General features: G+C 35.1%; 2 protein-coding genes across 2 annotated transcripts; one reads left to right on the top strand and one right to left on the bottom strand.

Moving 5' to 3' along the window:
• Nucleotides 1-4,155: 4,155 nt before the first annotated feature.
• Nucleotides 4,156-4,922, top strand: LOC103963146 (50S ribosomal protein L27-like). The gene is made up of 2 exons (XM_048581125.1): nucleotides 4,156-4,392; nucleotides 4,498-4,922. The coding sequence occupies exons 1-2, from the start codon at nucleotides 4,276-4,278 to the stop codon at nucleotides 4,723-4,725; spliced, it is 345 nt and encodes a 114-aa protein (XP_048437082.1). The 5' UTR covers nucleotides 4,156-4,275; the 3' UTR covers nucleotides 4,726-4,922.
• A 2,846-nt stretch (nucleotides 4,923-7,768) lies between these two features.
• LOC103963147 lies at nucleotides 7,769-8,937 on the bottom strand. Its single transcript, XM_048581155.1, has 3 exons — nucleotides 8,851-8,937; nucleotides 8,691-8,744; nucleotides 7,769-8,107 (listed from the first exon to the last, which is right to left on the bottom strand). Exons 1-3 carry the CDS (start codon nucleotides 8,935-8,937, stop codon nucleotides 7,769-7,771), a joined length of 480 nt encoding a protein of 159 aa, XP_048437112.1.
• Nucleotides 8,938-14,936: the final 5,999 nt, after the last annotated feature.

Here is a 14,936-nt window from a genome sequence, read left to right as displayed (position 1 = left end):
GATCTCTGAATATTTGTTTTTTGCGATTTTAGCGTATGTGATCTCGAAGCATATACAAACAAGTTTGACGTTTGGATCGTTGAAATTAGTTTCATAGAATGCGTATCCCATCAAAACGATAGATTCACTAATACTTAGAGTTTATTTATACTTTCATTAAGTATAACATAAAATTTTGTGGTATCCACTAGTGTAAATATTTTAAATTGAAGATCGAGTTCATTCATTGTATTCCTATAGGATCAAATAGTGTAGCTATAAAAAATCATCAAAATCGGAGTTAAAATAACCGTTAATTCGTGATTTTTTGTTGATAACCGTCGAAAAGTTTTGTCCCGTTATTTGATCTCTGAATGTTTGTTTGTTGTGATTTTTGGCGTATGCTATTTGGAAACATATACAAACAAGTTTGACGGTTGGATTGTTGAAATTAGTTTCGTAGAATGCGTATCTCATCAAAACAATAGATTCACTAACACTTAGAATTTATTTATACTTTCATTAAATATAACATAAGATTTTATGGTATCCACTAGTGTAAATATTTTAAATTGAAGACTGAATTCATTCATTGTATTCATATAGGGTCAAGGAGTGTAGCTGTAAAAAATCATCAAAATCGGAGTTAAAATAACCGTTAAATCATGAATTTTTGTTGATAACCGTCGAAAAGTTTTATCTCGTTATTTGATCTCTAAATGTTTATTTTTTTCAATTTTTGGCGTATGCAATCTCGAAATATATACAAACATGTTTGACAGTTAGATTGTTGAAACTAGTTTCGTAGAATGCGTATCCCATCAAAACAATAGATTCGCTAACACTTAAGAGTTTATTCACATTTTCATTAAGTATAACATAAGATTTTGTGGTATCCACTAGTGTAAATATTTTAAATTGAAGATCAAGTTCATTCATTGTATTCATATAGGGTCAAAGAGTGTAGCTGTAAAAAATCATCAAAATCGCAGTTAAAATAACCGTTAATTCGTGATTTTTTGTTGATAACAGTCAAAAAGTTTTGTCCCGTTACTTGATCTCTGAATATTTTTTTTTTGCGAGTTTTTGCTGATACGATCTCGAAGTATATACAAACAAGTTTGACGGTTGGATCGTTGAAATTAGTTTCGTATAATTCGTATCCCATCAAGTTCAATGGTGTGTGTGTATATATATATTTATTAAGTAAATTTAAATTTATTTATCTTGTATGTATAACACTTAAGAAATTGAATGGTATGTATATTTAAGCCGATCCAATGGTCACCAATTTTTAATACTTAATTAAATATATGTATATATATATATATAATTATTATAGTTTTTAGGGGTATAAAATTGTTAAATTAATATATATAATTATTATAGTATTTTTTTAGGGTTATAAAATTATAAAATTAATATTTTTCTTATCGTGTATCGTGTTACCAACGTGTATACCCGAACCAACCCGTTATCTTAACAGATGCTTATCGAGTTACCCGATGACGATTCGATTCGTTATCGTGTCGACCCAAACATCTGTTAATTTCTTGTCGTGTCGTGTCAGGTTATCGAATCGTGTCAGGAATTGTCAGGCCTAACCTCACCACCCTCCTTGACCTCACCTCAGAATCCGGCCACACCTACATTACACATGTGACTCACCTCTCTGATCTCTCTCTCAACTTCTCATCCCTCAGACCCTCACCGGAGGAGCCTTCCTTCACGGCACAGAGGTAGAGCCACGACCGTCGGCGCCGCTCACCTCTCTGATCTCTCTCTCTCTCTTGACTTCTTCATCTAGATTCCAGTGCATTGTGCATCGATTCTTCCCCAAATCAGGTAAATTTTGGAATTAATTTAGGGTTTGAAATATAGGTTTGTGAAATCTAGATTAGGGTTTGTGAAATTTAGCACTTGGAATTGATATGGAGGTAGAAGATATGTAATGGCTGAATGATAGTATTAGAAATTTTAGTGTTTCTACCCTCTGAGCATGTTCTTCTCACCAACGTTTTTATTGCTGGTTTCGTTAATTGATTTATTTAGTTTTTTTTTTTTCTCATTTTTGAAAGAAATGAAATTGAAAATGGTTATTTGTGTTTTGGGGTTGACATTGGCCATGAAAATTGGAATTTAGCTCAGAAATGTGGTTTTATTTTTGGGAAATTGAGTGCTTGTTTGTGATTTCGACATTTTTGCTTAGTTTGGTTGATGAGAAATCAAAAAGTAATCGAATTGGAATTAGAAATTTTGGTGATTAATCTGGCCTGTGTAGTTTTGTTTTGTGATGGTAACTTAATAAGTTGTTCATTTGTAGTACTGGAAATTAGGGGAAAAGTGAGTGAGGTTCATAAATTCTTTAGCAGTCATGTTTTTTGTTTACTGCGTCATGAAACGAAAGATGGGTACTTTATTTTATCAGTTCCAAAGAAACTATGATTGCCCAAGAATGCTGGTTGTTAATGCATATCATATGAGGTGGTTAAAGAAGAAAAAAGAGGGTGGCAGGGGCCGGCTGGAGGTTGCGGTTAATGGACACAATTGAATCCAAGTTCAAGTGGAACATATAATAAGAAAATCTGTTTTCTTCACTTCGAAGCATTTCAAACTCTCGTTCAATGGCCAAAGTTGGAATCTTTGTTTGTGTTAACTGTGAACCATGGTTTTTACTAGCCATTGTGTACTTGCATGCTTCAGTTAATGCTGATTTTTTAGTTCTTCCATCTCAGAGTTTTATCATTCTGATGTTCAAATTGACATCTTTCTGTTGCCTTTATATGAAGTTCTTGTTTGAGCGACATTTTGAGATTAGGCCTAATGGGAAACCTTCTGACATGTACTCTCATTTTGAGATTAGCCCAAAAGCCCAAAACTATTTCGAATTCCCAATTTGTCTTGAAATCCTGAAACTATTTCGAGATTTTCGAAAATTTGGATTGAAATCGGTCTTGAAATTGGAATTCCCAAAAACTTCGGTTTGAGAATCGGGATATGGTTTTCGGTTCGGTATCCCATACCGAACAAGCCCTAGATTGACCAGACACAGACCCGCCTGTTAGCCCATTACCCAACTAACCCAACCCTAAACCCTAAACCATTTCTTCTTCCGTCTCCCCTCGTGCATCGTTCGTGGCATCCCAAGCCCACCCAGAGGTAGCTTTAGCTCCACAGTCCAGAAAATTCAGGTTTGGCTTCTCACTCAATAATATTAATAAATAATAAAGCCTTAACCTTCTTCTGATATTTTTCAATTTTGATATGTTTTGGTTTCTGGGTATTGCCCTCTTATTTATTTAACTATTTCTTGTTTAGAATTCATGATCGCTGACTGGTGTTTATGTGGTAATTAGATTATCTGAATCTCCATTTCTTGACTGTTTGTAACTGGGTTTCTGTTGTGGAAGTTTCAATTTCACTCTTGAAATAATTCCCCAATTTTTGTTGGAATTTAAGGCGATTTGAAGCCTTTTCGTAGAAGAAATGGCACAAAACCGAAGCGCAATGATGTTCTAAGATTCATATAGCTGACCCCACTCAGTGGGATAAGGCTTTGTTATTATTGTTGTGTTATTTTTTAAGCGTATGCAAACCCAAATTTGGAAAAATTACACTTCAATATGCAACTTATGTATAAATAGATAATAAGGTGAGGGTTCTCATTGATGTCGGTGAACTGAAATGATTTGGTTTCAAAGCCCAAGTATTCTGTGGTGATTTTCTTTCAGGGTTTTACCCATCTTTCCGGAAAAGAAGACAATGAATTTAGCAACATCGATATGCAGTAGGTTGTGTCTGAAGAACATTGTTACGAATTCTCCCGTATACAGCAGTGCTTCTGTATGAGTTCAATATCACAGGTCTGATTTGGTACTGAGGTGATTTTGAAAAAAACTGGTATAAAAAAAGCTGGGAGCTGTTTTTATGTTTGGTAAACATTCAGCTTCAGTTTTTTTTCACAGTTTTGGATGAAAAAAAGCCAAAAATAAGAAGCTGCAAAACCCAGCTTTGAAAAACTGGCTTTTTTTCACATCTGTTTTACATAAAAGTTTACCAAACATTATAATACTGTTTTTTTTTTTTTTCAAAAGTACTTTTACAAAAAAGTTTACCAAACACTCTGCTGCTTTATTTCACAGCTGCTAATTCTCACAGCATAGCAGAAACAACTTTTTTTCAAAGTACAGCAATACCAAACCAGCCCTGAGTTGTGCTAGAATGTAGCATAATTATGTTGTGTTTCTGCTTCGAAGTTCTGATGTTTTGCTTGACGAGCTAATTTTAGATGTCACGATGGAAGGATTGAGTTTGACCTTTAGGCGCTGGGCTACTAAAAAATCTGCTGGATCCACCAAAAATGGTCGAGATTCAAATCCCAAATTTCTTGGAGTGAAGAAATTTGGCGGAGAGGTGAGAGGCTGTTGTGTACAAAAAAACATAATGGACGGTTTGTTATTGCTTGTCTAATTCTTCCGTTGGAATCACTGTAACGTTGTTATTCTGTTTATGTTGCAGAGAGTGATACCTGGAAACATCATTGTTCGACAAAGAGGCACCCGTTTTCATCCTGGAAATTATGTTGGTTTAGGGAAGGATCACACTCTTTTTGCTCTGAAAGAAGGCTCTGTTAAGTTTGAACACCACAAGCTCAGCGGACGCAAGTGGGTGCATATCGTGCCCAAGGAAGGTCACGTCCTTCACCCCGTCGATGCAAATGGTGCGACTGCGCCATCGACAGCGTAGTTGAAGACGGTTTCATATCCTTATAAGCTTGTTTTTTGATCATTTTAGGTTCAAACCTTTCCCCAGGTTGGTTAGAATAAGAAAAGCGATGTTATGCCAAAACCCGATAGGTTTCTGTTATTTAGAAGCTCGTGATCTTAGATGAAGGAATGCACATCTCAGTTTTACATTAATTTGAACTCTCTTGTTTCAGCTTACCTTCTCCTTCATTTCTTCCTTCCTCCACCCTTTATCCACCCCCCCTGGTTCCTCTTTCCTCCATATACATTCCCTGTGTCTTTGAAGAAAAATGAGAAGCAAAACTAAAATGAAATACTTATAAAATATCACACTTGAATATATATTTGTTGCATAGCATTCTAGTGATTCAGGGATCAAGATGATGAATGTAGATGGTTCATCAACCCCAGCAGCTAAAGGAACCAACCAAACAAGTGCCGTGCCCGCCAGCTCCCAAAAAATCCCAACCTCGTAAAAATGGAGTTGGGTCTAGGAATGTCCCAAAGTGTGATTTGACTTAAGATCTCAATGAGGGAGCAAAGTGAATTAACAAGTAACATAAAGCTACCAAGTAAATGATGTACTCGAATTCAGATTACATAAAGTTTACAAGTTTAATCAATTTGTCATGTTTACTTTTATGATCGAACTTTTATTTTAATATGGATCGTTATAAAAAAGAGTTTATTATTGTGACTAGTATATGCCCACACACAAAGTGTGAAATTTTTTACTTTTGTTTTTAAAACTGAAGGAGAGAGGAATAGAGAGAGAATGCAAGGGTGAGGAGAAGGGGAGGCAGATTTGTTTTTCATTTTTAATTTTTCAAATTAGAAATGATAAAATCATTTGTAAGTCATGCTTAAACAAAAAACAGAAAAATTTTGTTTTGTGAAATTACGTTATTGTCCTTAACATTTTTGTTGTGATAGAAGACAAAAATATCTTTCTATTCTCTTTTGGTTGACAAAGGGTTTCATTTATATGTAGTTTAGATTAATAAAGATTTTTGTAGTTTTGTGTGAAATATAATAATGGGTGGTTCTCTCGTGAATCGCCTTCAGCAAGGTATGACATTCAGGGTTTGAACTCGGGAAAAAATCTTTCTTCATAGACTCAAGACATTCATTGCTGATCTAGAAAAGATCTTATCATTGAGTTTCATATATTTGAAAACGAACTAGGGTTGTGGTCAGTGGCGGAGCCTCTTTTGTTTTAACATATAAAAATCATACCCTCTTTTTTGGCCCGTCGATATAAATCAAAGGCCTATACAGCCTAGAGCAAGATCTAATTTTAAGTCACGATCTTAAATTTTTGTTGGAATAATCAAATCTAATGTGTTAATTTTTTTTTTTTGGGTGAATTACATTTTATCCTCTCAAGTTTTGGTGTAATTACAACCTCATACAATATCTTGAAAACATTTCAATTTCATACATTTAGTATTATTTTTTTTTTCAATTTCATACAACCGTTAAAAAAATCTATTAAGTTAACTGTTAAGGAATGGCGTTACAAATATGAGGTCCCCATTTGTGTTGATATGGCTGCCACATTTGTGTCACGTGGCTAAATACTTAATAAAAATTTTAAAAAAAATTAATTAAAGAAACGTTAAAAAAAAAAAAAAAAAAAAAAACCATAAATCCCCTTCGTCTTCACCACCCGAGCCCACCCCCTTCTTCCATGCCCCATCACCCACCCCTTCTCCCATTAATTCTACACCTCCATCTAACCCAAAATTTCAAAAAACAAGGATCTTATTACCTAGTTTCATATATTTGAATACGAAGTAGAGTTGTGGTCAATGACAAAGCCACATAGAGGTTAAAGGTGGCCCAGGCCTAGCCTGAAATTTCAGCCACTTATACGTGCTGTTTGCGAGCTTCTAGAAAACTGATCGTGTGGCTCATTGACTAGTGGGGTTTTCGCAACTCCAACTGGTTAACGGCCATGGTTCGAAACTTGCAAGTGTTTCAGCATTAGAAGATTTTCGTTAAACTGAAAGAAACAAAACCCTCATAATTTGCCCTTATTTTTTTTAACCTATTAAAACTAAGCCCTCCTCCTTTTATTATAATTAGCCTTATGTTTTAACATATAAAAACCACTCTCTTTTTTGGCCCGTCGATATAAATCAAAGGCCTATACAGCCTAGAGTAAAATCTAATGTGTTAATTTTATTTTATTTTTTTATTTTTTATCAAAACTGGTAACAAATTTTGTTCTTATGAGATAATCAATTTAATACTAAGATTTTCATACAAAATTTAAAGCTCCACCATTCTTGTTTGATTAAAACTTTTCATGCAAATACAAAAAAACAAAATCCTTAATTTTTTTTTTCCTCAATTATATTTTAAAGACTAATTTCTTTCTATGGCTTAAAGGCCCCCCTAATCTAGTTTTCTGGCTCCGCCACTGGTTGTGGTTAGTTTTGCATGAATGGAATACGACAATCACCATTCCTCAGTAGCAGTAATAATTGTTGATCACTCTACTTTCGATCCCAAATTATTCATGCTCAACTAGCTAGATATTCATAATTCATTTATCCAGAGATGTTTGTACGAGTATTTTTCCACATTTCCTAGTTCATTCGTATGCTAAAAAGTTGCAGATTGCGCACGTAGATAACAGTACTGCCAGACTAGAGAGTTGTTTGATTCTTCACCTTTAACGGGAAATTTGGAAAAATAACCAAAATTTGGACTCCATAACCACCATTTTAAATTTATAATAATTATAACAAAAAGTTGACGGAAAAGGTTGTGGATATATAAAGAAAAATGGCAGAAGCCTGTCAGACAACTGTGTGACCACCCTAGCCATGGGGAAAAATGAGAAGATTGCTACTATCCTCTATTGAACTTTTAACGGGATAACGTAAGGGAATTTTATTTGATATTATTTATTTCAAAATCCTGTTAATTTGTAAACTCCAACAAACTAATCAAGTTTGTAATTATTTCCTCAACCACAGCCACCAGGTCCTCCAAAACCAAATCTATAGCTCCAAAAGTTGTCCCTAGTATCTTTATCATTTTGCAAGCCATAACAGCTTATACTCCCACACAGGATCGTCATCTCTTGGTGCTCTTGGTTCCATCCAACCCTTCATGAAATGCAGGTTTCGGAAGTACCCAACATGTGCGTACGTGCCATCTGGGTATTGGCCACTCCCCATCGGGGGCCCATCTTCGTTCTCTGGAGCCATGGCATTTCCTCCCCACCCCACATCTCCAGCCCCATTTTCCAAACTAGGAACTAGTTCCCTTGGCCAATACCCTACGCTAATGTTTTTGTCTGTCATCACAAGCCACCAATTTTTTGTTATGTAATCCCGCAAGTTGACACAAGAACAAGCATTAACATAACTCTATACATATTTGAATGACTTCACGGTGATCGCGATGAGATATTCGAACTTGAAACTTCTGATAATATTGAGAAAAGAACTATCACTGCATCAGTCATTAGTCGGTAATTATTTCAAAGCTAGGAGAAACAATTTAACGCATAAAATTCTTTGGGATTGTTGGTTTACCTGGTAAATATCGAATTTGGCATCATATGTTGCTCCACCAAAAGATGACACTGGCTCAAAACGAGTTTTAGGACCTACGTTTCGGTCGATTTGTACGAATCTATCCCTGGCAGAGCGAATCAAAGCATCCCGTCTTATCCGCATCCAACTATACATTATTCATATGCACAAGTTTGAGTTAGTACTACAATTATGAGAGAATGTTCTATTTCTAGACAAGAGAGTGATATGCTATATATGTTTACCACGTTATCAATTCATCTGAACCACATATACATAGAGTGGATTGGTATAATTTGATTGTAATCAGATTAACGTTGTCATAAAACATCTAAATTCTAACATATAATGACACGGCTAAACACGGCACCAAACATAAAAAATAATAATACAAGTTTAAAAGCTCACAACTTACAGTCCAGTATATAAACACTCGAGGGCTGTCATCACCATTGATTGATGTTGAAACCTGTGAAAATATGATGTTAATATGAGCTCGTTGTGATTAGCGAGCTCTGGGAAAGAAAATAGTTGGAAATTAAGAGATTGAGGATGGGTGTAGGTTGAAGCATTACCAAGGAACCAGCAATAAGTCTGGTAACGTAGTCAGGCGGGCCACTATCGACCCAAACATTGACAGAACTAGATTGGTCTTGTGCCATGTTCGGTTTGAATATCGCCCCACTCCCGAAAACTCCAATTTATCTAATTACTAGCCGACTTCCGTTCATTCTAATGAATACTTGCTGCATCTCACAAGCATTAATGGATTAAAGGTTAGAGAAAAAATAGACATGATCAATAGTTCAAATTTACAGTCCGACAACACAAAACGTCACTACAAGAAAATTGAGCATTAGCCACTAGGTTGGATAGCCGTATCAGTAACTAAAACCCCCATATTATAGCCATTCATATGCCTTTTACCTACCCAGTTGTAGAGCCGTTGGTAAGCGTTTTACCTAATCTAGTGCAACAAATGTCATTAGCTTTTGTCTTCTGTTTTTGAGTCCATTGTCAGTGACTATAGCCCGTCTTTCTAGTAGCGTGTAAGATCAACGTACTTACATGAACATTTGGGGCAATAGGATTAATTTTGCTGATATTGGCAAACATTTGATGCGAAAGAGTTTTTGCCCTTGTTAACTCTTCCTTTGTGGTTCGGTGAATCGGAACTGTTCCCTCAGGGCAGTCGGCCTCCTTAAACCCCGCTTGTAAATATGGTTCATTCACAGCAGCAGATTTTTTCGCCTAAATTGCTGGAATTGAAGTTGGTCTTAGCTGCACAAATGTATCAAATATTAAGTTTTTACAGAAACAACGGTATTGTACTTAAACCGAAATATGTCTTATAAACTCATTTTCGTTCTTAAAGTTAATTAGTTTTCAACCAGGTTGAAATATGAAAATAATTAGAGGGTACTAATTAAATACTAATTATTTAATTAATTAGCGTACGTACCTGGATTTTGTGATTCTTCGGTAAAGGGTTATCGAGAGTAGGCTGGCGATTGATGTCTATGCAATCGATGATATCACCATCAACCTTAATTTGACACAACAAGAGAAAAATAAAAGAAATAAAAAAAAAATCACTATTTTTGACAAAAAAGAGGAGAAAATAAAATCGATCAAAAAACATGAAAATAAAGAAGCCTTAACAAAATCAAACTAGCAAGCTAGAGAACTGTAGATATAAAACTTTTTTCCTACACACCGTAAGTTGAAAATTGCTTTGAAAAGTGTTTGTTTAGATTAATTATACAAATCAAATACATGATTTAAGTCTGTCATACAACAAATGACATACATACCTGAATGGTTTTGACAGGAGGTTTGTTAAGACTCTGAAGTTGTCCTTCTAAGTCCAAGTCTTTTTCATCACCTGGATTATTAGGCATCGCCATGACTTTACCACAACCGTAAATTCTTAGACAAAAACATAGCAAGAACAAGAGCGTTATCCTTCTTTAAGTCATCATGTTAATCCAGCAGTACTCTCACAACAGATAACTGTACAGTCTATATACACAAGTGAAGCTTGCCTGACAGTGACGGTTACAAGAGACTAGCTAGTGTAACTTCATGCTCTACATTCATCCTCATCAGAAAGGTCAAGCTGGCTTTTATTACATTATGCCAAAGGTAATGAATGCGGATAAGGAAAGGAACAACCTTATTAATTTTTCTTCCTAGTTTTCAACTGGCAATTCCTTTGTTACCAATATTTTTCTTTCTGGGATTATGAACTAGCTAGGTTATATTACAGCTTTTAGTTTAAATACGAAGGGCTAGTTTGAGATTGCTATTAAAATAAAAGTTGTTCAACATTGGATGAACAATGTTGGGAGGATGAAAAGCAGTGTAAAAGCATAAATTTTAGTGTGCAAGTGTTAAGGTTGTGTATAATGATAAAAATAAACATAGTATTGGGAGTGTTTGGCACAATTGCATGAATTCATTTTGGCAGGATCTGAGTTAATGATATTGGTTTTTGGGGTGAACGCACTGAACATGGTTCGTGATGTAAAGACCATACAGAAGCTAATACTGAAGATGTGTATGGTACACCGCTTGACAAATTGGCTGGTCTCTTTCCCAGACCGCTGCATGCTTCTTTCTCGGTTTGAGAGGCTTGAGGACAAACCTCATGTTAAGGGGTAGGATTGATGCAACTCTAGGCTATTGGGCTTCTGTTAGATCAATTGGACTAACTATTGATGTTGTTATCTATTAGGTCCATCATATAATATCATTAGGTCCATTTAAATCTCAAACCCTAGCTATCGTTGAGTGTATTTCAACCTTTTTTATGATGTAAAGAGACTATGAATGATATGATATGAATTTACTATAATTTCTTTTGCATTTTTCCTTTCCCGTTCCGTTACATCGGTGTCTTATTCTATCAGGAGGATTACAGTCTTCTAGTAATCAATGGCGAGCCCTAGGCCATTGTTCTCTAGATGAACTTGAACATCGTTCTTCCAAGAAAGATATTTCTTTCCAAGATATCAAGGGCAACAAACTCAAACTTTGCTAGATTGGACATTTTCTACAAAGAAAGCACGCTTTGATCACATGACCAAGATAATTTTTGGGCATTTTCTAGGAAGACAACTCACACCGAAAGAACAAATCGAACATAAGTCACGCACCGGATTAGACATATGCCCTTTTGAAAATAACTACTTCATGCCCGCATGCAATTAACAATGTTGCGACAAGCATAAGAAATTGATGCAGGAGCTGCGTGGTGGGAAATAAAAAGGATAGAATAGATATAAACTAAAACAAATAGATAAGATAGATAAGTGAGGTTCACTATTTCCAAGTGTTAGGAGAGACCTGCAAACTCTAAACGTTGCTTCTAGTACTAGTCTACGCCATAAACAACTAGGAAAAAAGAGAGCAACAAACTTTAGTTAAACAAGAGAAGATCACTTAGAAAATGAGTTTACAACTTAAATTTCAATACTATAATTCAAGCACTCCCACTAGTACAAAAACACTTTGGGTCATTCGTTGTGCAAAGTCAAAAAACGTCACGCAAAAATTTACATGACGAACCTTCGTCGCGCGACAAGCGTCGCGCCAAGCCTGTGAAAGCAGGGTTTGCGCAACGAAGAAGTTCCATGCGTCACGCAAAGTGGGTTTGCGTGACGTAGGTGTGCGTCACGCAAAGTGTCTTTGCGTGACGTAGTGATGTGCGTCACGCAAAGTGTCTTTGCATGACGTAGTTATGCGTCACACAAAGACACGCAAAGTTTTTATTTTTTTATTTTTTTGTTTTTTTTTTAATTTTTTTGACAAAAATATTTTTGATTTAATTTTTAATAAATATTGTAATTCAATTCTAAACAATAAATAATAAACCAAGAAAAAAATTAATTATAAACCATATGAAAATGTACATACAAGATGTCCGAACAAAACTCTACCATTACCAAAAAAGGGCATAGCAAGTAAGCAAAGGTACATATACAAAAATCCCATATGCAATATGAAGAAAATACCTTCAAATTCATTCTTCAATGATAATTGTATACAAAAATCCTGTACAAAACAAATTTAGTAGTTTTAGTTTGAATTCTCAATTCAAAGTTACTTATACAAAATCAAATCGCTTATCGGATACAAATAGATTAAGGAACGGAGAGAATTGGAGAACGTTTTGAAGAGAGATAGGGGAGGGAGGTAGCAGCTGCAACTAGTTTGCAGTTTCTACCACCTAAACTGATTAAGTGAAGTAAAAAAAAGTCGTTGACTTTGCGTGACGCATGTGGCGTCGCGCAAAACATCTTTGCACGACTCATGTAGCCCTGCATTGCGCAAAGTCAACAAAAAAAGTGGTAAAACATTCTTGGTTTAGCATCAAAATCTTGTGGGACGCACAAAACGTCACACAAACGGCCTTTGCGTGACTGCACTTTGCGCGACGAAGACTGGCGTCGTGCAAAGGTTGTTTGCGCGACGTTTTGTGTTTAGTGTCGCGCAAACATACTTTGCGCGATGAATTTAGCTGCGTCGCGCAAACATGTTTTTGTACTAGTGTCCTCTCATTTTCTACCATACAAATACATGCATTTATACATGATCTAACCCCTCCTCATTTAAGACTAATAAATGTAACAGATTAGGGAATTGTTATTAGCACTCCACAAATCTCATTCTACACTCCTCACAAAGTGTATTTTTCTTTCTAATTATAGAAAGTTTGGAGTGCCAAATGAGTTTTTGGAGTGCTAATAACAATTCCCACAGATTAATATGAGATAATATAAATTACCAAGATAATTCCTTATTTTATCCAGCCCTCGTACTCCTCAAGAAAATTGATCTTATTTGGCATTTGTATAATACAAGCATAGCAGAAGATCTTATTTTCTTCCATAAAATGAAGTTTGTACATTCTAATTCCCACAAAGAGGAATCTATAACGCCAACCCTCGAGCCATGCATGTATCTTTATCATTTTGTAAGGCATAACAACCAGTTCCATCTACATTTTCAGTAACAGCATCAGAAGCTGAGGGAACTATTTGTTTAAGACTCTTCAGCATGTAGCAAACTTCTCTGAAATAGGCAGCATGATCACAGAGCTCAAACCACCTTACCCTTACCATAGAAATAGTGATACAACGAGCAAGATGAATGGGGATGATTCGACAACCCCACCGACTAAATTAACCGAAGAAGTGTCGTGCCTGCTGGCTACGAAGAAATACCAACCTCGTAAAAGTGGAGCTGGTTCTGAGGATGTGCCAAAGCATGATTTGCATATCTTTCATTTCCTCAATTTGTATTATGACATATAAAGTATCGCTTAAATAACGGACACTTAAAAAATCTCTCGTAAGTGAGAAGGTTACTAGCATTTCTTGTTACCTTAATAATGCAACTTTTTTTATTATAAGTTTGCTAGGAGTTTATTATAAAGACTGTACTTGTTTTAGGTGATATATATGTAATGATTTTTATAATCTAGATATGTGTGTGTGTGTATAAAGTAGAGTCGAAATTAGTTTTGCATGAATGGTTTATGTTAAGAGGGTTATTATAATCACCTCTTACAACTCACAACCACATTATTGAATTGATGGCAATTTGGCAAAGCTATCTTTCATTGATGCTTACAGGGTTTATTAGTTCTTTTAATTCTTTTTATTGCTGTGACTAGGAGGAATAATGAAATTTTGTGGATAGAATAACATTATTATGCTTTCCAGTTCAATGTCTAGAGGCAAGATTTGAATGAGTAGCCTCTTACAAATTATATTTATACACACACACATATAGATAGATATAGTTATATACCAAATTCAAACAATGAAGTAAACACAAGGCTGAAAGATTAACTCAAGCTTGTTCTTTTTTTTATTTTTTTTATTTTTTTTGTAACTTACTACAAAGTAAAATTATAAACTCAAACTGGTTCAGAGACTTTGCGGTGTTCCTTGGAGACTTAGACCCATCATTGAGGACATCTGATCACTAGCTTTTCTTTCACGGTTCATATTTTTAGGAAAATAAATTTTGTAGCAGATGCCATTGCGAATGCGAGTCTTTCTCGTCAAAATATGCATATTTAAGATAGATGTATTCTTGATGTGGCATATAATGCATTTCTTTTTTATTGTATTGATAGTCAGAGGTTTTTCTCTTTGAATGAAGTTTATCTGATGTCAAGAAAAATAAAAAATAAAATAAAATAAAAAAACTGCTTTAATCTATGAGGGACGGATCCAAACTGGAGTAGCAATGCACACATGGCCCTAGTAGCCCCACATCTGCCCAAAAACAAACTTGTTCCACTGCTATTATCAATTGGAAGCAGTTGCTATTCTACTGGTTAAAAGTAAGGAGTTTTAACGAAATACTTTCGGTACTATTTATTTTTAACGAGAAACTACAGTTTTACGTTTCTTTGATACTATTCACTACACCTTTATTTGTTATTTTTCATTAAAACTAAATTTTTTTAGATTTTTCATTAATTTTCCTTTAAAAGTATGGTTGGGTGTTCGAATTCTCCTTTTCGTTTCGCTTGAGTCCAGAGGTGAGCAATCATATACCGAAAATCCGACAAAATTGATTGAACCAGACCGGGCGGTCTGTGCAGTATTTCTTTTTATTTTCTGTTTTCCAGCGCTATACGCCA

The sequence above is a fragment of a genome, unplaced genomic scaffold (assembly GCF_019419815.1).
Source record: "Pyrus x bretschneideri cultivar Hongxiangsu unplaced genomic scaffold, Pyrus_bretschneideri_v1 Contig16, whole genome shotgun sequence".
NCBI classification, from domain to species: Eukaryota; Viridiplantae; Streptophyta; class Magnoliopsida; order Rosales; family Rosaceae; genus Pyrus; species Pyrus x bretschneideri.
Note: the sequence above shows the minus strand (reverse complement) of the source record. Positions and strands in the feature narration are given on the sequence as shown.